We start from the raw sequence: 23,666 nt of genomic DNA on the forward strand, positions 1-23,666 counted from the left end.
CAGGTGAGAGAGCCACACTAGCTCTCAGCCTTTTAAACAGATTCTACTATGTACTGTGCATATTGAAAGGTCACAGCATTCCTCCACTTCAGGTGACATGAAAATTATTGGACACTATCACTAAGGGTTTCACAGGAGATGACAAGCAAATGGGCAGTGAGCATCTACATTAACACAAGGCTATTCAAGACTGGGAAACCAGAATAATCTGAGAAGTTTTGTTATCACTCCTGAGAGTTAAACAATTTAATCATCAAGATGAAAGTGGAGGAAGTCAAGGAATGTCAATGTTTGCATCATCTCTTCCTAAGGGACTGACCATAGTGATGGGTACCACACTGACTGCTGGACAGCTAAGCAACAATCCTCTCTCTAATACCATGGTGCCGCAAGCTTCTGTGTGCTTTACATCCATTTTTCACAAGCCATTCCTACAATTTAGTGAGAGGCAGAAGTTTGCTCAGTAAAATAAACAAGTTCCCCTCCCATCATTGGTTCTGGTTCTAAAAATTGTCAAAAATATATTTCAAGAGCACCTATTTTAATTTCTTTGCTACTTTATAGGGTAAAGCTGTCTCAGTAAAAAAAAAATCATATGTAAAATCTATATTAATATAATCTATAAATATGTTTACATACTTTTAAGTGATGATATATTTAAATATTAAAATATAACATATATAATTAACCCATATATTTTGGTCTAATTAAAAGTTTTCACTTTTAAGGAAGAGATAAATCTAAATTTGCAAAAGCTGTGAAAGTTTCATAAATTGTATTCCATCTAAATCAAGATGGATTTTAGATGTGCCAATATTTTATTGTTTATGTGTACTTGTAACTCTTGGTTGCCGTGGTGACAAGCCCTGATATCACATTTATATAGACAATTGGCTGAAACAAATCTTTGCTTATAGCATATTTATTGGAAAAGAACATGCAAATTGGCTTGAATTTTCTTATTAAATGTGAAAGTAGCAAAATGCGGCAAAAGACCACAGGAAAGTGATATATTAACGCTGCTTTTGCAAATAATGAGCTGTTGCTTTATCTTACTTCTGTGAAGTTTATCATTTCTACAACAAAGAGGTCTAACAAGCTAAAATAATTTTTTATGAAATTAAAGTTCCAGGGTCAATAAGACGACCCAGGAATAAACACACACACACACACACACACACACACACACATTTACACATAGATAACATAATGTTTTTCTTTATATATATATATATATATATATATATATATATATATATATATATATATATAATAGTGTAAGAATTCTGATAGAGAAATGATTTTAAAACTCAAATACTGTTTAATGAGAGAGGCACTTTTTTGCATGTACATATGTGTGTGTTGGTTATGATATATGTATTTGTATTTGCATATGTGTAGTGCACATGTGGAGGCCTGATGTCACCATCAGGAGTCTTCCTTGGTTGTTCTTCATCGTTTTGCTTCAGAGTCTCTCAGTTGAACCCAGAACTCATCTGTATGGCTAATCTGGGTGGCTAGGGTGTTCCCCTAGCCTGTCTCCACCTCCCACATGCTGGATTTTGGTTAGACCACTAAACGCAGCCAGTGTTTACATAGGTTCAGTGGTCTGCACCCCAGTCCTCAGAGCTACACTGTAGGCATTTTAACCACTAAGCCAACTTCCCAGCAACTCCATCGTTTTTTTTTTTTTTTTTCCCAGGCAGGGCCTCAGGCATTCCAGGCTGGCGTCAAGTTCACTGTGTGGCTGAGAATGACCTTTAACTCTTGATCCTCCTGCTTCCAATGCCAAAATTCTGTGATCAGAGGCACGAGTCATCAAGTCTGATTTTATTTTTTATTTTACTTTTTTATCATATCTAATTTTAAAAGACATGTGTTTAATTGTCATAATCCCATTATAAGTTGATATGTAATACTATACACTTCAATTTATTGATAGTGTTTATTATCAGGAGATGTATGTGGTGACATTTTCATTTTGATTCTACAGACAGAGAGATCAAGAGTTCATTGCCAGATGGAACAATATTGAGAAAATAATGAGTTTCATTCAATTCACTTTTCTACCTTTTAGACAACTTTTTACCAGAATGGAATAAGGTCATCTGAAATCTCTTTAAGGGTATAAGTGGCTTTCTTAGGCCCTTTAGTATTTTCTTCATTCTTTTCATGATGTCATTAAGCCCTTATGAAGATAACTTTATTGTGATGAGCTTTATGGCAGGCTAGAGACAAGGAGAGCAACAATAGAGGTGTGTCAGAATGAAATTACTGATGCTAATCAGGAGCAATGATAAAGCCCAAAGTGCAGACTCTTAAATAAGCAGGTCCTCAGCTAATAAGAGCCATTGTTTGAGAGAGCAAGCCCAACGAATCTCCACCGGCTCTTACTGGTTTGTCTCAAGCCTTATACTTGAGAGCTACACAAGCCAAAAAAAAAAAAAAAAAAAAAAAACCCAATAAACACTGATAGGTTTTTCTTGTGCTGTCTTTCATGAAGCACACATTACTGCCTGACAGATAAATCAAGGAGCAGAAAAACAGAATAAAACCTTAAAAAATGTGGCCAGTACTTCCATTAGTAGAAATAAAAGATTCATCTTATCTTCAAAAAGAAATGTCTCAAATAAGGTAAGAACACATGTATGCACACACATACACACACATACTTGCACACATACACACATTATATTATATATGTGTATGTGAGAGTAGCAATTTCATTGAAGATTATATAGACTGGGTATATTGATCTGCAAATTTTGTACAAAGTATGTAGACTTCAAAGGAAATAAGACACATGAAAACCAAGAGTACTTTCATTAACATCTTGCACTGTTTTGGTGACTAAAAGCACAATTCAATATAGGCAAGCTTTTCAATACATACAACTGAGGTTTGAATTTAGAAGTGATTGCCAGGTAGACATTCTCCCTTGTCCTTTGAACTACTGTTGTATTAATAAGAACTGGGCAGTAATGACTGCAGACCTCTCAAGGTTGACCTCAGGAAGCTACAGACAGTCACACACTCTGCAAATCTCAGGCATGGCTGCAAATCAAAACACCAGCCTCCCCATGTGCACAGGGCGCAGGCATCCAGTCACAACTCTCTGATGTCATACTTATCACACAGTTAGACTATTAGTAGCAGCGTCTTCCAACAGGAAGATCAGCAGTAAATTTTACTGGGTGACTATGAGAAACTGTCACACAACACGCCGGCATACACACACCCACAGGCCAGAGGATTATCTTTCAAAAATGAAGATCAGGAGATAGGTTTTGAGTGCAAAAGAGATATTCTACCCCCTTGAAAAATCCTTTATTCATAGTAATCTGTTCTCTTGTTTTGGGGATTTTTCAAAACCAAGAATTTTTTATATATATATATATAAATCTGATTTCTTTCCTGGGCTTAGCATATTTTATGAAAATTTTAAAAATTCCAAGACTGTTTTCATAAGAAGTGGTAACACAATGAAGCCAATTCAACATATACACTTCTGAAAAAATGCTCTGCCTGATTTACCTTGTGATAAAACATTGCTCAGCTCCTTGCCTTTCATAGGAGCTGGTTTGAGAGCAGGTAATTAGGGTGAAGTGTATTGGGTGTATTTGTTTTTTCAGGCTGTTTCCTCCAGCTTTGGTTGCCCCTTTCATTAACAAAGCTGGTCCTCAGCTCCCTAAACATGTTACCTCCCAATTTTTCTCCATATTGAAAAATAAGCAATCAACAAACACATTTCTCAAATAGAATTAGAGGAATACTTCCAACTTAAATATTTTAATAGCTAGAATGTTATAATAGTAGGCACTAATTATGGAATACTGGTTATTGACAGAGCTGGGGTTTGTGCCTTTTTCTGAATGTACGTATCAAAAAGATAGGGCAATTCTAAATTCGACAGGTCTTCGGATTTAAAAAAAAGTGGATGTGATGATTTGGCAAAGCATTCTGAATTTTGAATAATTTTATTCCCTCTGATTAATTCTTCAGAATTTAAATACTAAGTATTAAATTCAGGGCATAAGCAAGGCAGGTTACCATGGCCTAAAAACATGTTTTGTTGTTGTTGAAGGTTCACAACATACATAATAAATGAGTATTGGAAAAATGTTTTTGTTAAATCTTTCCAATATAAAATAGGAAGTAGGTATTATCAATTGTCTTTGTCCACTTATAAGAATAGCACAGAATTTGCTCCCAACAGGGAAGGAAGAACCCAGGAAAATCTGGAATCTGAACTTTGGTCATTGGATACTGACTACAGAGAATCACTTCAAAGTAAAATGTTCAGTGCTAAAGCCAATGCCCCTTTCAGGTGCATGTAGTCTAACCATCAGCATATGGCCTGAAGCTAAATTGGTACAAATTTTAAAGTATAAAGAAATATCCACAAAGGCCAAATCTATCAGATGAGAGTTATAAAAATGCTATGCAAAATAAGAAATTATTTCTCCTTTGGGCAACTCTGAATAAGATGGTGAAGCATGAAGCTGAGGTAGACCTTTACATTTCTAATGAATGATTTCAATGTATGCCATTATATGCTATTATAACTTATTACTTATAAGCTTTATTATTAAAAAGTAGGTTCTTGTTCCATATTGGTTGGAAATCATAAAAGCTTAAGGCAATCATGTTAATACAACATTACCAGAATACTGGCGAGTTCTGAGTTTTCCAGAAGAGTATGGAGGCATCTATTTCCAACACCTGCATTGGTAGCTGGAGAAAGTCTTCAGAGCCTTTACAGAGAGCATTGTCCTTCCCATCAGGAAACATGTGGATCAATCTGTGCATGAGTTTACTAATCATAAATGTTTGAAGTACAACAGGATGTTTGGCATTCACTCAGGAGGAAACCTCGTAACTAATACCAGAGATAGACGGGACGGATACATGTCCGAGACCTACTTCAGGAAGCATCATTTTAGTTTGCCTTCGGACTGAAATAGCCAAGGCATCTAAATGATCTGGCTTGTTATGCCACTTACCAAAACAACAACAACAACAACAACAACAACAACAACAACAACAACAACACAAAAAACAAAAACAAGAAGAAGTGAATGCCCGTTGTGTTACTTTTATGATTCTTAGAATTTGGAATAAAGGAGAAAAAAGAAACGCACTGTTCATAGCCTCACAGGGTTCTTTGAGTTCTGGTGATAGAAGAAGTGTATGTTGTAGGAGAAGGATAAGGTGGCTCTGTCGCATAAGTGTCATTATAATGTGATAGAGGGAGCCAAAGGAGAGGTGAGGGGAGCTGCATGGGCGGGGCTTCTACCTTTCCCATTGTTTGTTGTACGACCTTAGTTAAATAAATGTGACCTGATGCTTTGGCTTTCTTACCTGGAAGTTGTTTAAATAGATGATTAAAATGGGCCTTAGAAAAGTGAACAGTGATGAAAATGCACTCCTCCCTATGGAACGGCACAGGGCAGAATTTCTGACAGTGAGGGATTCAGAGAGGCCGCTGAACCGAATCTAGACCAGCAGTTCTCAACTTGTGGGCCATGTGTCCTTTGGGAGTCACATATGTCAGATATCCCATATATCAGATATTTACATTAAGAGTCATAACAGTAGTAAAATTATGAAGTAGTAAAGAAAATATATTTTTGATTGGGGTTCACCACAAAGCGAGGAACTGTATTAAAAGGTTGCAGCACTAGGAATATTGGGAACCACTGCTCTAGATGATTCGTGGGAAGTCAGATATTACCCTGAAGACTATCCTCATACATGACAGTAATATTGATTTTTTTTTTAATTTTTAAAAATTTTTTGAAAATTTTGTATCTTAGAACTATATTAGAAGGGACATTTTTTTTTTTTTAGGAAAGTTTATAATTCTGAAAATTTCCTTTTCATGAGCATATTTAATCTACTTTTTAGTGTTGTGGTCTGCTTCTCTAGCTGCTGTCATCCAGTGTCAACACATGCCCACTTCTCTTTTGTTATGTAAGTCAGATCCAGTGTCTTGCATCCTCTTCAGGTCCTGCTTTTCCCAGGCCCTGAATTGGCACCAGACGCTTCTCCTTTTCAACTTTGCCTTCCCCATATCAACTTCAATCACTTTAAAAGGCAACCTCAACATCAACAACCTTGAAGAAAGAAGTCTTTCTTTGGCAGGCATCACGATACTTTGATAAGCTTTATACACCATAAATATTAAGCACACGTAGGAACTACATAGTTGTAAATGGAACTTCATTTCTACTTGGGGAAAAAAGGCCTTGCTGTGTAGTTGAGGCTGGCCTTATGAACCTATAATCCTCCTGCCTCCAGTTCCCAAATGCTGAGCTTGCAAGCATGTGCCACCACACTTAGGTCAATAAAATCAACTTTTGACTGCTTTTCATTTCATTTGAGTTGTACATCAATTGTGCCTTTCTTGTGAACACTCTAACTTCTAGACGTCTTGGTTTCCAAAACGAGCGAGTCTAGACTCTACAGCGTCTTGTTTACCAACAGTACAACAAATGCTCATTGGATGATTGTTTCATCCAATTTTTTCAAACTAGTGAGCTCATGTAGACACGTACAAAATTAATAAGTGGTATTAAATTCCTTCATTTGAAATGCTTTTAAAATTGAGTTTCAATTATAAAATATAAGCAAAGACTCAGAAGAGCAAAGAGCCTGGAGTAAATCCCTAGGTATTTATTTGAGAACAATGGAGAATGGAGAACAACCATTTATTCAGTTCTTAAATGTTCTGCTTGTCCTGGGCCCAATGACTCCATATTTTATTAAATACTTTTCAGCATCTCTTCACAAGGGACCTAATCATTATAACGGCTATTTTATAGTCTTACTATTGTGGCTTAGATCTTACATCCCACTGAGGAATTTGCGCTTCAAATCCAGCTAGCTGTTTCTGACCTTGACATGAAAGTGCTTTGGGAAGTTGAATAGATTTAATTGTCAGAAAGTAGTTTTAAGAAATAAATGGATGACTTTTTGGGGAGGGGGAAGGTGACTTAAACTTCCTTACTCTTAGTTCTTCATTTTAAATAATTTGTCCTAGATAGTATCTACAGGATTTTTTGAACATATGTTTGTGATAGAGTGGAATCTATTTTATTAAAAATATATTTAATAATCCTTTGGCAGAGATAAGGTCCAGTGCTTCGATATCAAAGAATGTTGCGTGAAGGGGCTATAACTAGGAGCACAAGAATAATCAATATTTTGTTCATATTTGTTTGTGTTGTTTCAGATGGTAATACAGGTACCTTTCAAAAAATTTATTTATTTTATGTGTATGGCCCTTTAACCTGTATGGATGTCAGTGTACCATTTGTATGTCTGGTACTTGAGGCACCAAGAAGAGGGTTTCAGATTTCCTGAGATTGGAGGAACAGATGGTGAGCTGCCATTTAGGTGCTGGGAACTAAACCCAGGTTCTCTGGAAAAACAGCAGGGCTCCTAACCACTGAAGAATCTCTCTAGCCCTCAAAATTATACTTTTGTTTCAGTAAATTTAGTAAGCAGAGGGAAAAACTATAGCATTCTAAGTATAAATTTACTAAATTCATAAACCAGACTATTCTTTTATATATTAGATGCTGATTGACAAATTTTATCTACCAAAAACTGTATTTCCTGCAAATTTTGGTTTGGGCTAGATATTACTTTTAGAACCAAATGCTACACTAAATATATGTACACATTAGAAGGGATGGCCACAGATTATGTTCATGACTCTACAAACCATGTGTTGAGTACTATAGTTACTTTTACTACCTGAAAGTAGAAAGAGTTAATGCCAAAACATATACCATATTTTAAAGAGCATATAGTCATTAGTCAGTATATGATAATATGCTCTTAATTGTCATTTGTTGTCAAGGTGGCTTTACCTAAGATCTCCAGCTTTTACTTCTTCATATTGCACAACAGAGTTTGACCACGCACAAAAGAGTAACCCTAACATCTTACATCTGACAAGGTTGGTAGAATCATTGAAACCCTTTTCCTTAGATCCAAAAGATTGTAGGGAAAATAGTCAGAGATTCCTGTAGAAACTAGAATGAGTTTGAACTCATGGCACAGAATGGACTGAATACAATAAAACAGTCATACACCAAAGTCCCTAATGATGATCAGTTCAACTCTTTCTGTCACATGCTGACTTCTGGCACCATTTTATTCTGTGGACAGAGAACTTAGTTCAGGTCTAAACATTTTTTTTTTTTTTCAAATTTAAACAAGCACACTTAGGATCAGTTGCAACTGTTCTTTTTGTTTTTGTTTTTGCTTTTAACCTATAATGCTATGAGACCCATTTGACAGAACTTTGATAAAATGAAGCCTTTCATATTAAGCTTTCAGCATGAAAGACACTCCAAGGCACAAATTGTCATTACAATTGAGAAGTGTATACTCAATGTATTAGTTCACGCCACCAGGACTCATATGTGGTTTGTAGGATATTCTAATTAAAGTTAGCCATCAGATAAAAAAGAACTCAAGAACTAACAAAAAAATCTCCATGTTATTTGGAAGTAAGACATAGGATGAAAGGAAAACTCATGTCATGCAGTTGAATAAGTAGCTTCTCTTTTTTGATGGCCATGATGAAAATTCAGTTCTTTGCCAAGTCCTTTGAGCAAAACATCTGATGAGCATAGAGCTGAACAAGAGCCCTGCTCTATAACAGGTAGGTCCAATGCATTTTGTTAATGTAACGATCACAGCTCTGGGTGCCTTTCTTCACCATGTACATGTCTACACCATAAACAAATATGTCAAGGCCATTGGTAAGTGGCCCCAAATACAGACTAATAAGCCAGAAAACTAACAGAATATGAAAATTAGTTTAACAGATACATCTTCCAAACCCTCTACCTCTAAGACCACATTTTGTAGAAACACAGAAGGAATTTTTTGAGGATTAAAAAGGTGAAAAGATATAATGCGCGAGTTGAAGATTTCCAAATAAAAAAATTTCTGTGAAATACAGACCGATGAGCCAACTGGTCTTCTGCCAACAGTGGCGCTACTTGTCCTACATAGGATCATATTTTTTTTTAATGTTTTCTAGCTTTGCTTTTAATATAATCTGCTAAGCATGTCACAGTAAACATTAGAATTTAATAAATACGGAGGGTAACTCATACCTTAAATTCCTCCAAGACTTTGTAATTTTTTCCATGATATTCACAAAAGTTTTTCACTTCTTTACACTCAGGACAGCATCCATTGTGCTCCACTTTTGTGCATTTCGGGTGGATTCTAGGGCATTCTGGCTGGTCACAAACCGGTCCATCTAGAGCACAGACACACGGACAGTTGGAATGCCCCGGGAAAAACCGCTCTCCCAACTTGTACACAAAGCCGCTGTCATCCACACACCCTTTCCCTCGATAGTCATCAAAGATCAGATTGTCATTACTGGAAGCCTGGTCACCTTCATCAGCAGGATAGTCTTCGTGACTGATGGCAGCAGAGGTGACCAATCCAGGGATGACCAATAGAAGTATGCAAGCTTCATGAGTATGAAGAGCCATCCCCCTCCTCACAGACTTCTGGATGTTCTCCTAATATTAAATACACTCAGCTCCTTCCATGGGAATGCAAGAGGGGTGGGCTGAAAATAAATATTTAAAAGGTAATTCGACATATATATAAAGAGAATAAAGATGCATTTAAGCCCATGATCTTAAATTGTTTTCATGGGCTCAATTTGGAAGATTCTGAGACTTCAAATAAGCTAAGCTCATCCAACTGCCTATGCTTTATTGTAAAGTTTGAATAGTGGACTTTGGTAACATATGTTTCTTAATGAAGGTCATTTATGGAGTTATTTTACTTAGGGACCTTCAGCTTGTAATGTTCCTTTTGAGTTTCAATGGTCTGCCTCATAGTACATTATAAGAAGTGGTTTTACTGAGCCTTAAAAGGTATTGACATATAGTTCAAGGCTATTTGAAATCACATCCCTATTTTTCTTTGAATTGAAAGAATCAGTAATAGAATGTAGATGTTAAAATAATCTGCATAAAACAGGAGACTAAGGCGAAGCATTGAATTCTAAAAGCAAGGGAATTAAAAGAAATAAAATAACAGTTGGATGTGAGTTTAAATGAGATGGATCTAGAAAAAAAGGCTTCTTTCTCATGCTCATATTCTGGATTGTGGAAGACATTGAATATAACAAATAGCATAAAAATCATGGTGGATAAGAGAAAATATGTCTAAAATAAACAATTCAAATTTTAATTTATTGAAACCAATTAGCTAAAAACAAAACCATTTATACTATTGGCCACAGCTTTATTTTTATGCAGGAGGTAAGCTCCTAGTGGGCAGGAAAGATATATCTACAGATTTTTATAGCAATGACGATCTAATGGTCATGTAATATTTGAAGTTCATTCTTTGCATATAATATGAATATCATTCAAATTTTATTGAAAATAGAACTCATTTGAAATAACCAAAGTATTTGCATTCAGTTAATTTGAACAAAGCTGTTGGGGAAAAACTTTATGTGAAAGTTTCTTAAAATAATAATGAAGCATCTACACGCACAGACTATATGCCTTATTATCTGGGTTACTGTTGTAGGTTTCCTGAGTGCTCATATTTGGTAGTAAGTGGTGGTGGGATCTCCTTTGAATATTTAGAGTAGCTAACTTATGCAAAGGATCTGGGGAAACTATAATTTTATAGATTAATAGATAAGAACAATCATTGTAAAAATTCCATTCATCTATTTAAATGCTATTGGCTTTATGCCAATATCACTAAGACTGTATGTAGGGCACTTAAAGATATCTAAGTTTTATTCATTGTTTTTATTTCCAAGTAATATTAAGAACAGTGATAAGCCACTTCTTTTCAGGATAGCATACAATTACGATAATTTTAAATATGAAGATGATGTTAGGAAACTTCATAAACTCTTAGAATATATTTGCATCTTAAGTTAGGTATGCAAATTCTGGTAATAGTAAAATGGAAGGCAATGAATCCACGTTCTCTTTTCAGAGGAGGTTGGTATTAGTGTTCCTCCAATATTCTCTGATATTAGAATTCCTTTTGGGTGAATTCCTCTGGGGTAATGGTAAAGAAGATGGATTTCTCTTAAAATATGTCAAAAATAATGAGTCATGACAGAACAAGAAAATGCAAACCTACAATTCTACTTGAGAAGCTGAAAGCTCCCTTTGACAAAGCATTTTTTTTCTTCTAAATTACTACAGAGGCCATAAACATAGCAGAAGCTTCTGGAAAGGCATAAATATGTTTTACTAATTAAAGCATACATTTATGCACCTCTCACATATGTAGAAAGTTTATCTTGCAAGGCAAGGAAGCTACCGTGCCTCCTCACAGTATCCAGCAGCGTCTACCAATACATACAAGAAAAGCCATGTGAAATACGTGCAGGATTCTGCTTTAAAATGACCCAGGCATAAAACGATCATTTTGTAAGCCACAGGTAGGCATCAATGTGCAAGGTTATAATAAATGTAAACTGAAAGATAAAAATAGGGGTGGGGTGTCTGCTTCATATTAACATTTAGCATGCTTTTATTATGAGGAATACATATCTTTTAAATAAAACAAAGTTCTTAGGCTATTTTTTAAAGAGCCCTCATTGTAATAAATATGCTGTAGTGCCATTTAAAATACTATTAAAAAGAGGGAGGTTAGAGAAAGAGAATAACAGCATTATCTGAAGATTTTAAATAAGAATGCAAACACTGCTAAACTGAGGATCACTTCCCAGCTAAACTTTACCCCCTCCCTGTATTGCTACATATGATTTTAAATGACTGCATTTTTTTTTTTTTGAGAAAGCAAACACAACTCATGCCATAAGATTCACTTACCTAGTCACTCTGAGGTTAATGGTGGTGCTGGGGGTCACAGACCGATCTGAACTTAAAGGTCAGGTATCTCTTAGGAAAGCCGGTCCTCTTTAGTCACCCAAAGAATGCATTTTCAGGCATGAATTAGAGGCAATCCATCCTCTATACCTCCCATTTCAAAACACAGCCAAGAAGCAGTCTCCCACCCTTCCAGAGAGAAACACAGCAGACACACATAGAAATAGGCTCTGGACCTGTCTTCAGAATTCAAAGCAAGAAGCAATGCTGGTCCTTTGGAAATCCGGACCCCGGTAGCAGAATCATCTTGAACTTATTTTTAGCATTTTCTTAGATCCTTCTATGAAATTTCCTGGCTGATTACGCCTCCTCCACACATGGGCTCACTTACACAGTGTTTGCTACGGCAGTAGAGGTGACTTGGCTAGGCTCTGGGGATCACAAATAGAAACAGCATACTGAAGCTTAAAGCCCACTCCACCGGCAGAAGCATCAGCATCGTCCACAGTGTGTTGACTGAATCCCTCCTCACACACCAGAAGATTCTAACTGTGGACGTGAAGCAAAGGCGCAACTTTAGCTGTGGTTTGGCGTCACTGGGAGCAGTTTGCAGACTGCTGATTCGGAGCTCATCCTGCCGGCAGCCGGGAATTCCTCAGCACCACGGACAGCGCCAACAACTGGCTTCTGAGCCCAGCTTGGTCAAAACCCCCAGCTGCTTCCGCGGACCTGGCTGGAGTGTTGTCTCAACAGTCACTTGATACAGCGGATGGGAGCAGAGTGAGGGGTGGGGGGGTTCTGCGTGCGAGACACTTATTTGCATTTAAATCACAATAAAAAAATTAGAAAGATGCGATTTTACCTAATGCATTCTTGCATGGGCTGCAGAGATGAAAGTTCCGGGGTCTTGCATTTAGATTTAAGCCATCTGCAGTCTCTGGTTATTGCTAATAGATAAAGCACACTCATTGTCAAAGAATCTGTGAAAACGTATGCTTGCGGACTCTATTTGACCCTCCGGCTATAGAAAGATTTTTCTGTGCTATACATAATCCAACTTTGGGTCTTCTACAGCTCGGGTTTGATTTGGGGGCAGGGGGGAGTAGCCGCGTTTTCCTGCAGTTTGTTCTCCTACGTTAAAAAATCAATGTCTTGTAATTCATCTAGTCTGTCATTAGGCGTCATTGTAAAGCTGTTTCTTCCAACCCTCTAGCAAAGATGCCCTGTCTCTAAATTCATAACCAAATGAAAAAGAGAAAAAGAGGACGGGAGGAAAAAAAACAGACAGATAAAGGAGAAAAAAGTTGTAATTTTTATTTGTAACAGCATGGATCATGTAGTATTCACCCAAGCTTGTTTTAAAACAAATACGTTATTTATTGGTTGTTTTTACCAGTTGCTTACTGGCTTGCGAGGAGACTCTATGAGGCTTTTTTTTTTTAAGGTTTAGAGGGAATGCCCTTTGCATCGGCGTGTTGCTGTTGCCAATCAGAGCCACAGTCGAATGGTGCCGTCAGAACCTCCAGAATACAGATTCTTCCCATCACGGGAAAACACCACAGTGTTCACCTCACTCTCATGGCCCACCAGTTTGTGGATTTGCCCAGATTTAAGGTCCAGCAAATGGATAATTCCGTTGGCGCTCGCCTGAGCTAAGACTCGACCTGGGACAGAGGGAAGCAGAGAGAGCTTTGTCTCAACCAGTCACAGCATGTAAATAATACAACATTTTATTTTGTTTTGGTTGTGACTCAACAGACTTATTTTTATATTAGGCTCCCATAAAATATGAAGTTAAGAGTCATCTTAACTACAAAAATGATTTGTGCCGTAAGTCAGATACATTTAGAATAAAAGCTTGAAGCTCTACTTGCTTAACATTCGAAGGTCATTACATGTCCCATCATTCTTCTTATATTTGTGATTGACAGATCATTTTGAGATGAGATTGAGAGTAACTAAAGAAGAGAATTTTATTTTTCAAATAAATACATTAAAACAACTTAAATGAATAACTTTCTAAATGGAAAATAGAACATATGCTTTATGTAGATATAACTATAGGTATTTATCCTATGAAATTAAAAAGCACTTACCTGATTTTAATATATTTATTACAGTTCTGCAAAATCATTATATATATATATTTATAACAGCTGGGATACTTATGAATTCAGTACATTTTCTTTGGAGTTGAAATGAAAAATGAGTATCTCTACTTCAAAATTACATGTCCTTTACTTTAACTTAAATTTCTGAATTCTTGTAAATTAAAATATACATGGTAATCCATATTTACTGTGGGACATTTTCATTATTTTTATATTTTTAGTGAGTACCAAAGAATTAAAATAGCCTAATTTTAATAATTTTATTGGTAAATTCCAGTAGAATATGCCCACCTGAGGTTAGAACATAAATATTAATAACCATGGGGTTATCTAATCATACTTAAAAGATTATTATCATCCCAGCAACAGTGTTTGAGACTTATTAAACTCCTTTAACATTCCAATACCAGACTAGGTACTAGATGTGAATCGTTCTTTACGATTCTTAGAGGGACCCAGTGGTAGAAGAGCTAGCAGTATTACCACCACAAGGACGAAGAAAGAGGCCTGGGAAGGCTAAGCAAGTTGTTTATTGTGTGTGGGAAGGCTAACATTCAAGCATAATCACTTCAGAACTACAGACTTGTATCCACCATGTTTCCACATCCTGATGGCACTGAATCAGTCATGCCTTCTGAACAGAATTTGGGTAGGTGCTACACCCTGAAAGGGAACGTGTCCATTTCATAGTAAGAATTCAGGAATGCCATCACAATGAAAACCACGGTGAAATATTTCATCACATATCATCCTCAAATCGTCATGACTGCTCCCAAAATGGAGAGGGGCTTTGAGAGTAAAGTTAACCATGATAAATATGGTCTATTTGCAGACCTTTATAACTACTAGGCTTCTTCATGTAGAACAAAGCCTGACACAGCAAACATCCTTAGGATGGATTAGAGTGTCCAAAGCAGCAGGTGTGAATATTTATTATTACCCTCTTGTTCTAAGTCTTTGCTGACAGCAGCATTACACATGGACTTCACTTCCAGCCCCACTCTATAGGCAGCTGCTGTTTGTGACTTTCCTGAAACTCAAATAAAAGGGATTTTTTTCTTGCGGTTTTTATACAATGGCCATGAAAAAGTACTGGATTTAAAAAAACATTTAGATTCTTACAGAACCAAAGCCTGTAAAGACAAGGATTTAGCTTGAAACCACTATTTTTGTTGTAATTTAATCTGTAAAAGTCAGATTTAAATGTACTTAGAGGGATTTAGGTAATCTCTGAAAAGTTTGTACAGTAAAAAAACCTGATACTTTTACACAATGATTTAGAAGAATTATAATAAACATATTAAAAGTAGGTAAATATTTAAAAGTTTCTAGTATATATACCTTTAGACATATCTATATAGCGTATATGTCCTTATAAATAAATCTATAATACTAGAACATACTACTAGAAGTTGCTTTCTGACCTTCATACGCATTCTATGGTAAACACATAAACCTCAACACAAAATCAACAGGCCTTAAAAATATCTACATTATAACCTTGGTAATGGAATGATAATATAGAAATATAAGTTTAAATAGTGTCAGAACACTTGGAGCAACATTACTCACTAAAGTTGATTTATTTCTCTATGGTAGGAAAGACCTCAAGCCCAGACAAAGAACCACAGGCAACTAAGGAACCCCAAGAGCAGGAGAAATAGTCTTCTCCAGGGAAGAGTGCATCAATGGGTTATCCAATACAAGTGACCAGGCCTGAAACATACATACAAGTAATATACAGAACAAAAGGGTTTTATTTAGCAATATTCATATGCATGTACATATAAGCATAAGAATGCAATAACAATTAATGAAAGAAGAGGCATGAATTTGAAAGGGAGAGAGAAGGGACATATGAAAGGGTCTGGATGGAGGAAAGGGAAGGGGGGAAACTTGAAATCATAACCTCAAAAGTTAAAAAAGGTAAATAAACATGAAAGGGTGAAAAAAGATCATAAATTACACTAATTTCTGTTTTTCATTGTATATCTAATTATGTATGTCAAGTTATGAATGTATATATTCTAAATATATATAGAATATGACTGAAAAAACATATAAGCTAGTTTATCAATGTTCATTAAAAATAAAATTATCCAAGGTATATTCACAGTTAGGTGATTTTTTTTACTAGATCTTTGAATTAGCATGCAATGTAATGGTTTTAATAGGTATTCATTTTACGTCATTCTTCTTATTATTAAAATACAGTTCCGTGCCCCATTGCCCTCACTTTCCTGGCGTATCTGGTCACTTTCCTTCTACTCAGGGCTTCTCTATCATGTCACGTGAATTGTGCTATCACTTCTCCACTCTCCCTTTTCATGCTCCCTTCTACTTTCACAACATGCAGAAACACAAAAACTTTATACACACACACATATATGTATGAGTGCATTAAAATAAAACATGTTAGAGGATCCAAGATGGCGGCGAGCAGTGTGGACCGCGTTTGGAGGCTCCAGTGAACAATTCAGGGAATTGCACAGATTTCTGAGACAGGAACACCGAGGTCCGAACATCACGGCAGCGGGAGTGCTCCACGGTTCAGAGGGACCAGGGTGCGGAAGACCTGCGTGCCCCTGCAGATGGGAGGAGCATGAATTTTCTCTGATCGGAGCGGCAGCGGCAGAGGCAGCAGCACCAGCGGCACCAGCAGCGGTGGCTGAGGTTTGCAGCTTATAGCCTTCCGGTGGAGGCAATTGGTGTGGTGGCTGGTGGGAGTTGCTGCGGGAGAGGGGACTCGGGGCAGGATTTGGGTCGCGTGGAGCCTTCGGACCCAGACTGGACTCGGCGGACAATTCGGCCCCAGAGTCCTGGGTACTGGCCCGGCCCAGCAAGCAATTCTGCCCGAGGCACTAACTCAGTGTGGCCACAGCTCCCCTGCTGTGGTGCAGGCTTAGTTGAGTGCACAGCTCCACACTAAGCAGCACCTCAGCTCAGCGGCAGCTCCCCTGCGGTGACACAGTCTGGGCGGAGCACTTGGTTCCACCACAGGCGCTAACTCAGAGCAGCCGCAGTTCTCCTGCTGTGGTGCAGGCTTGGCCGAGCACTCAGTTCCACCCTAGGCACCACCTCAGCTCAGTGGCAGCTCCCCTGCAGTGACACAGTCTGGGCAGAGCACTTGGTTCCACCATTGGCGCTAACTCAGAGCAGCCGCAGTTCTCCTGCTGTGGCGCAGGCTGGACAGAGCGCTCGGTTCCACCAGCTCTAAGACTCTGGTTGGACACAGTGTGCAGTTTGAATCCAGAATTCCTGGCTGAGATTGGTGGTCAGTTCGGGCCCTGAGTCAATAACTGACCACAGCACGCACTTTGGGCCAAAAGGCCCTAGCAGAGCTTGGTGCGTAGTCCCAGCCCAAAAACTCTGGCTGGACCCTGTGTGCATTTTGGGCCCAGAATCCCTAGCTGAGCTTGGCAGATGGTTCAGGCCCTGAGAATCTAGCTGAGTTCAGCCCGTGGTTCGGGCCCAGTGCTCCTGGCTGGACTTGGCAGGGAACACGGAAGGCTGTGGATACCTTGGCCTGACCCAACGCTCATTCAGAGACCCAGAACAATTGCGGGATCCACAGCACAGGGGGGCTGAAGATCACTGGCTGTGAGAGACCTTAACAACAGGGCTAACCTCTTAACATCCACACCAGTGAAGCTTTGAGCTCGCAGCTTAGGGAAATCATAAGAAAACAAGTGAATCTATTGTCAGACACCCTCCATCCAACTCTGGAAGCTACCCAACAAAAACAAAGACGGTAAGATTTCTAAAGGACAATGAAAAAGCATACGCAAAAAAACCCCAAAACAACATGGCGTCTCCAGTTTCCAGCTATCCCAAAGAAAACAACCCAGAGAACTCAAATACAACGGAAATACAAGAAAATGACCTCAAATCCTTAGTAATGAGGATGATAATGGAAGAAACAAATAAAATTCGTAATCAAATGCAGGAAGATGCAGACAAACAGGTGAGAGACATAAAAGAAGCACATAGAGTGGAACTGGAAAAATTGCAGGAAAATGCAAACAACCAGATGAAAGAAATAACTAAAACGGTTCAAGCTCTGAAGACCTATAAAGAGGCAATGGAAGAAACTCAGGAATATACAAAAAATCAGATGAAAGAAATCAAAAAATGAGTTCAAGATCTGAAAATAAAAATGGATTCAATGATAAACACACAGACGGAAGAAAAACGAGAACGTGAGACCTCAGAGAAGAAGGCGAGCAACACAGAGGTGAGCTTTACTAACAGAACCCAAGAGATGGAAGAACGAAACTCAGGTCTAGAAGATACAATCACAGATATTGAATCAACCATTAAAGAAAATGCCAAATCTGGAAAACTCCTGACACAAATCATCCAAGAAATTAAGGACACCATGAAAAGAAGAAATCTGAGGATAATAGGCATTGAAGAAAGAGAAGACATCAGACTCCAGGGCCCAGAAACTATTCTCAACAAAATCATAGAAGAAAATGTCCCCAATCTAAAGAAAGAAATGCCTATAAACATACAAGAGGCCTACAGAACACCAAATAGAATTGACCAGAAAAGAAAAACTGCCCGCCACATAATAATCAAAACACAAAACATGCAGAACAAAGAAAAAATATTAAAAGCTGCAAGGGAAAAGGGCCAAATAACATTTAATGGTAAACCTATCAGAATTACACCCGACTTCTCAGCAGGGACCATAAAAGCCAGAAGGGCCTGGACAGAGATCCTGCAAACCCTAAGAGACCACAGATGCCAGGCCAGGCTACTTTACCCAGCAAAACTATCAATAACCATTGATGGAGAAAACAAAATATTCCATGACAAAAACAAATTCAAACAGTACCTATCCACAAATCCAGCTTTACAGAAGGTACTAGAAGGAAAACTCCATCCCAAAGGGTCAAGCTACAACCAAAACTACCCAGGAAATAGATAACTATCCCATGGCAAAAACACAACTACACAAACGCTCGACTGGAAACAACATCAAAATTAAAACTCTTAACAGTCACTGGTCATTAATATCTCTCAACATCAATGGCCTCAATTCTCCAATAAAAAGACACAGACTAACTGAGTGGGTACATAAACAAGATCCAACATTCTTCTGCATTCAAGAAACACATCTCACCCATAATGAAAGGCATTACCTCAGGGTAAAAGGTTGGAAAAAAATATTCCAAGCAAATGGTCACAAGAAGCAAGCAGGCGTAGCCATTTTAGTATCGAACAAAATAGACTTTCAACCAAAATTAATCAAAAGGGATGAGGAAGGACACTTCATACTCATCAAAGGTAAAGCCAACCAAGGTGACATCACAATTCTGAACATCTATGCTCCCAATACAAGGGCACCCACATTTGTAAAAGATCTCCTAAAAAAGCTTAAACCACACATCGATCCCCACACAATAATAGTGGGAGACTTCAACACCCCACTCTCACTGAAGGATCAATCATTGAAACAGAAACTAAGCCGAGAAATAACATCATTAACCAATGCCATGGGTCAAATGGATCTAACAGATATCTATAGAACCTTTCACCCAAACAGGAAAGAATACACCTTCTTCTCTGCACCCCATGGAACCTTCTCCAAAATTGATCACATCGTAGGTCACAAAGCAAGCCTCAATAGATACAAGAGGATTGAAATAATACCTTTTATCCTATCAGATCACCATGCTCTTAGGCTGCAATTCAACAACAACAGAAATAACAAAAAGCCTACACGTACGTGAAAACTAAACAACTCTCTGCTAAATGACACCTGGGTCAGGGAAGAAATAAAGAAAGAAATCAAGGAGTTTCTGAAATTCAATGAAAATGAAGAAACAACATACCCAAATTTGTGGGATACATTGAAAGCAGTGCTAAGAGGAAAATTCATAGCACTAAGTGCCTTTAAAAAGAAATTGGAAACATCGCACATAAGCGTCTTAATGACACAACTGGAAGCCCTAGAAAAAAAAGAAGCAGAAACACCCAAGAGGAGTAGACGCCTGGAAATAATCAAACTCAGGGCTGAAATTAACAAGTTAGAAACTAAGAAAACAGTCCAAAGAATCAACAAAACCAAAAGCTGGTTCTTTGAGAAAATCAACAAGATAGACAGACCATTAGCCAAACTAACTAAAAGGCAGAGAGACAGTATTGAAATCAACAAAATCAGAAATGAAAAGGGAGACATAACAACAAACACTGAAGAAATTCAAAGAATCATAAGATCCTACTTTGAAGGCATATACGCCACAAAATTTGAAAATCTAAGGGACATGGATGATTTTCTTGATCAATTTCACTTGCCAAAGTTGAATGAAGAACAGATAAACAAGCTAAATAGTCCCATTTCCCCTACAGAAATAGAAGCAATCATCGATAGTCTCCCAACCAAAAAAAGCCCAGGGCCAGATGGTTTCAGTGCAGAATTCTACCAGACCTTTAAGGGCGAGCTAATACCGATACTCTTCAAGGTACTCCAAAAGATAGAAATGGATGGAAAATTACCAAATTCATTCTATGAGGCCATAGTCTCATTGATACCTAAACCTCACAAAGACTCAACAAAGAAAAAGAATTTCAGACCAATTTCTCTTATGAACGCAGATGCAAAAATACTAAATAAAATACTTGCAAAACAAATACAGGAACACATGAGAGATATCATTCATCATGACCAAGTAGGCTTCATTCCAGGCATGCAGGGATGGTTTAATATACGGAAATCCATCAATGTAATCCACCATATAAACAAACTGAAAAGAAAAAACCACATGATCATCTCCTTGGATGCAGAGAAAGCATTTGATAAAATTCTCCAGCCATTCATGTTTAAAGTTTTAGAGAGATCGGGGATACAAGGCACTTTCCTCAACATAATAAAGGCTAAATACAGCAAGCCAATAGCCAAAATCAAAGTAAATGGTGAGATATTCAAGGAAATTCCTCTCAAATCGGGAACAAGGCAAGGCTGCCCACTCTCTCCATATCTCTTCAATATAGTACTCGAAGTTCTAGCCAGAGCAATAAGACAACAAAAGGAGATCAAGGGTATCCAAATGGGAAAGGAGGAAGTCAAATTATCCCTCTTTGCAGATGATATGATAGTGTACATAAGTGACCCTCAAAATTCCACCAGAGAACTCCTAAAGCTGATAAACACCTTCAGCAAATTGGCTGGATACAAAATTAACTCAAAAAAGTCTGTAGCCTTCCTATACACAAATGACAAGCTTGCAGAGGAAGAAATTAGGAAAACCACACCCTTCACATTAGCCACAAGCAATATAAAATATCTAGGAGTTACCCTAACTAAGCAAGTGAAGGACTTGTATGAAAAAAATTTCAAAACTCTGAAGAAAGAGATTGAAGATGACCTGAGAAGATGGCATGATCTTCCTTGCTCATGGATCGGGAGAATTAACATAGTAAAAATGGACATCCTACCAAAAGCAATCTACAGATTCAATGCAATCCCTATCAAAATACCTACACAATTTTTTAAAGACATTGAAAGTTCAATTGTGAACTTCATATGGAAAAACAAAAAACCCAGAATAGCTAAAACAATCTTGTACAATAAAAGGTGCTCTGGAGGAATCTCCATACCTGATTTCAAACTGTACTATAAAGCAATAGTAATTAAAACAGCATGGTACTGGCACAGCAACAGGCTGGTTGATCAGCGGAATCGAATCGAAGACCCAGATATGAATCCACACACATATGGTCACTTGATTTTTGACAAAGAAGCCAAATCCATTCAATGGAAAAAGGATAGCATCTTCAACAAATGGTGCTGGTCTAACTGGAGGTCTATGTGTAAAAAAATGAAACTGGACCCATATTTGTCACCTTGCACAAAACTCAAATCCAAGTGGATTAAAGACCTCAACATAAAACCAGAGACATTAAGCCACTTAGAGGAAAAAGTGGGAAAGAGCATGGAACATATTGGCACAGAAGACAACTTCCTGAACAGAACACCAACGGCCCAGGCCTTAATGTCAACCATTAATAAATGGGACCTCATGAGGCTGAGAAGCTTCTGTAAGGCAGGAGACACTGTCAAGAGAACAAAGCGACAGCCTACAGACTGGGAAAAAATCTTCACCAACCCTACATCTGACAAAGGTCTAATATCCAAAATATATAAAGAACTCAAGAAATTAAACACCACCAAACCGAATAACCCAATTGAGAAATGGGGCTTGGAACTAAACAGAGAATTCTCAACAGAGGAGTATCAAATGGCTGAGAAACACTTAAAGAAATGCTCAACCTCCTTAGTCATCAGGGAAATGCAAATCAAAACAACTCTGAGATTCCATCTTACACCCATCAGAATGGCTAAGATCAAAAACTCAAGCGACACCACATGCTGGCGAGGATGTGGGGAGAGAGGAACACTCCTTTATTGCTGGTGGGAATGCAAACTAGTACAGCCACTTTGGAAATCTATCTGGTGCTATCTCAGAAAAATGGGAGTAGGGCTTCCTCAAGACCCAGCTATTCCACTCCTTGGAATATACCCAGAAGATGCTCCAGCACACAACAAGAAAATTTGCTCAACCATGTTCATAGCAGCCTTATTCATAATAGCCAGAACATGGAAACAGCCTAAGTGTCCCTCAGTAGAAGAGTGGATAAAGAAACTGTGGTACATATACACTATGGCATACTACTCAGCTATTAAAAACAAGGAATTCCCGAAATTTGTGGATAAATGGATTGAGCTAGAAATGATCATAATGAGTGAGTTAACCCAGAAGCAGAAAGAATCAAATGGTATATACTCACTTATATCTGCATACTAGCCCAAGGGGCATGTCCCACGAAAGCCTTCACTTACCAGGAAACTGAGACAGAGGGGGAAGGCATCCTATTGGGACTCTAAATGAGAGACGCATGGGAGAATAGCAAAATAAAAGGATACAGAGGGTCCTAGAAATCTACAAGTAGAACAATATGATAGGCAGATTTGGGCCCAGGGGTCCCGCTCAAACTAAGGCACCAGCCAAGGACAATACAGGAGGTAAACTTTAAACCCCTTCCCAGATCTAGCCAATGGTCAGAATATTCTCCACAGTTGAGTGGAGAGTGTGATATGACTTTCTCACGTACTCTGGTGCCTCACATTTGACCATGTCCCCTGGAGGGGGAGACTTGGTGACACTCAGAGGAAGGACAGCAGGTAGCCAAGAAGAGACTTGATACCCTATGAGAATATATAGGGGGAGGTACTCCCCCTCAGGAACAGTCATAGGGGAGGGGAATAATGGGAAAATGTGGGGGGGGCAGGAATGGGAGGATACAAGGGATGGGATAAACATTGAGATGTAACAAGAATAAATTAATAAAAAAAAACAACAAAAAAAATAAAACATGTTATATTTAAACACCCATTGAATTTGATTTTTGAAAATCTGCTTCATTCAGGATATTAGGCTACCTCAAGTTTTCACCAAGAAATATTTTGGAGGAATATTCATATCAGTATATATATTTCATGTATATATGACTCAGTGTATATCAGCAGTGAGAGATTATGAGAGATTATTTCATGATTAACACTTATTTTTTATATTTTACATATACATTTATATTATTACACATATATACAATAAACTACCTATTTGTATTTGGCAGCCTTGAAGAAAACATCTTTTCTTCATTGGTGCATCTAAAATTCTGAATGTAAATC

At 37.9% G+C, this 23,666-nt stretch overlaps 2 protein-coding genes across 3 annotated transcripts in view; both read right to left on the reverse strand.

Moving 5' to 3' along the window:
* Vwc2l (von Willebrand factor C domain containing 2 like) overlaps positions 1 to 12,593 on the reverse strand; it is a 206,390-nt gene extending 193,797 nt beyond the window's left edge. For both annotated transcript variants that reach the window (XM_051154138.1, XM_051154137.1), the window contains exons 1-2: positions 11,859 to 12,593; positions 9,138 to 9,607 (exon numbers count right to left, since the gene is read on the reverse strand). In XM_051154138.1, the coding sequence (XP_051010095.1) occupies positions 9,138 to 9,527 (390 nt within the window). In that variant the 5' untranslated portion in view covers positions 9,528 to 9,607; positions 11,859 to 12,593. The remainder of the gene's footprint in view (positions 1 to 9,137; positions 9,608 to 11,858) is intronic.
* A 614-nt stretch (positions 12,594 to 13,207) lies between these two features.
* Spag16 (sperm associated antigen 16) overlaps positions 13,208 to 23,666 on the reverse strand; it is an 848,530-nt gene continuing 838,071 nt past the window's right edge. Inside the window, exon 17 of the mRNA XM_051154139.1 lies at positions 13,208 to 13,519. Within this exon, the coding sequence (XP_051010096.1) occupies positions 13,344 to 13,519 (176 nt within the window). The 3' untranslated portion in view covers positions 13,208 to 13,343. The remainder of the gene's footprint in view (positions 13,520 to 23,666) is intronic.

The sequence above is a fragment of the Acomys russatus genome, chromosome 12 (genome assembly GCF_903995435.1).
Source record: "Acomys russatus chromosome 12, mAcoRus1.1, whole genome shotgun sequence".
In the NCBI taxonomy this organism is placed as follows: domain Eukaryota; kingdom Metazoa; phylum Chordata; class Mammalia; order Rodentia; family Muridae; genus Acomys; species Acomys russatus.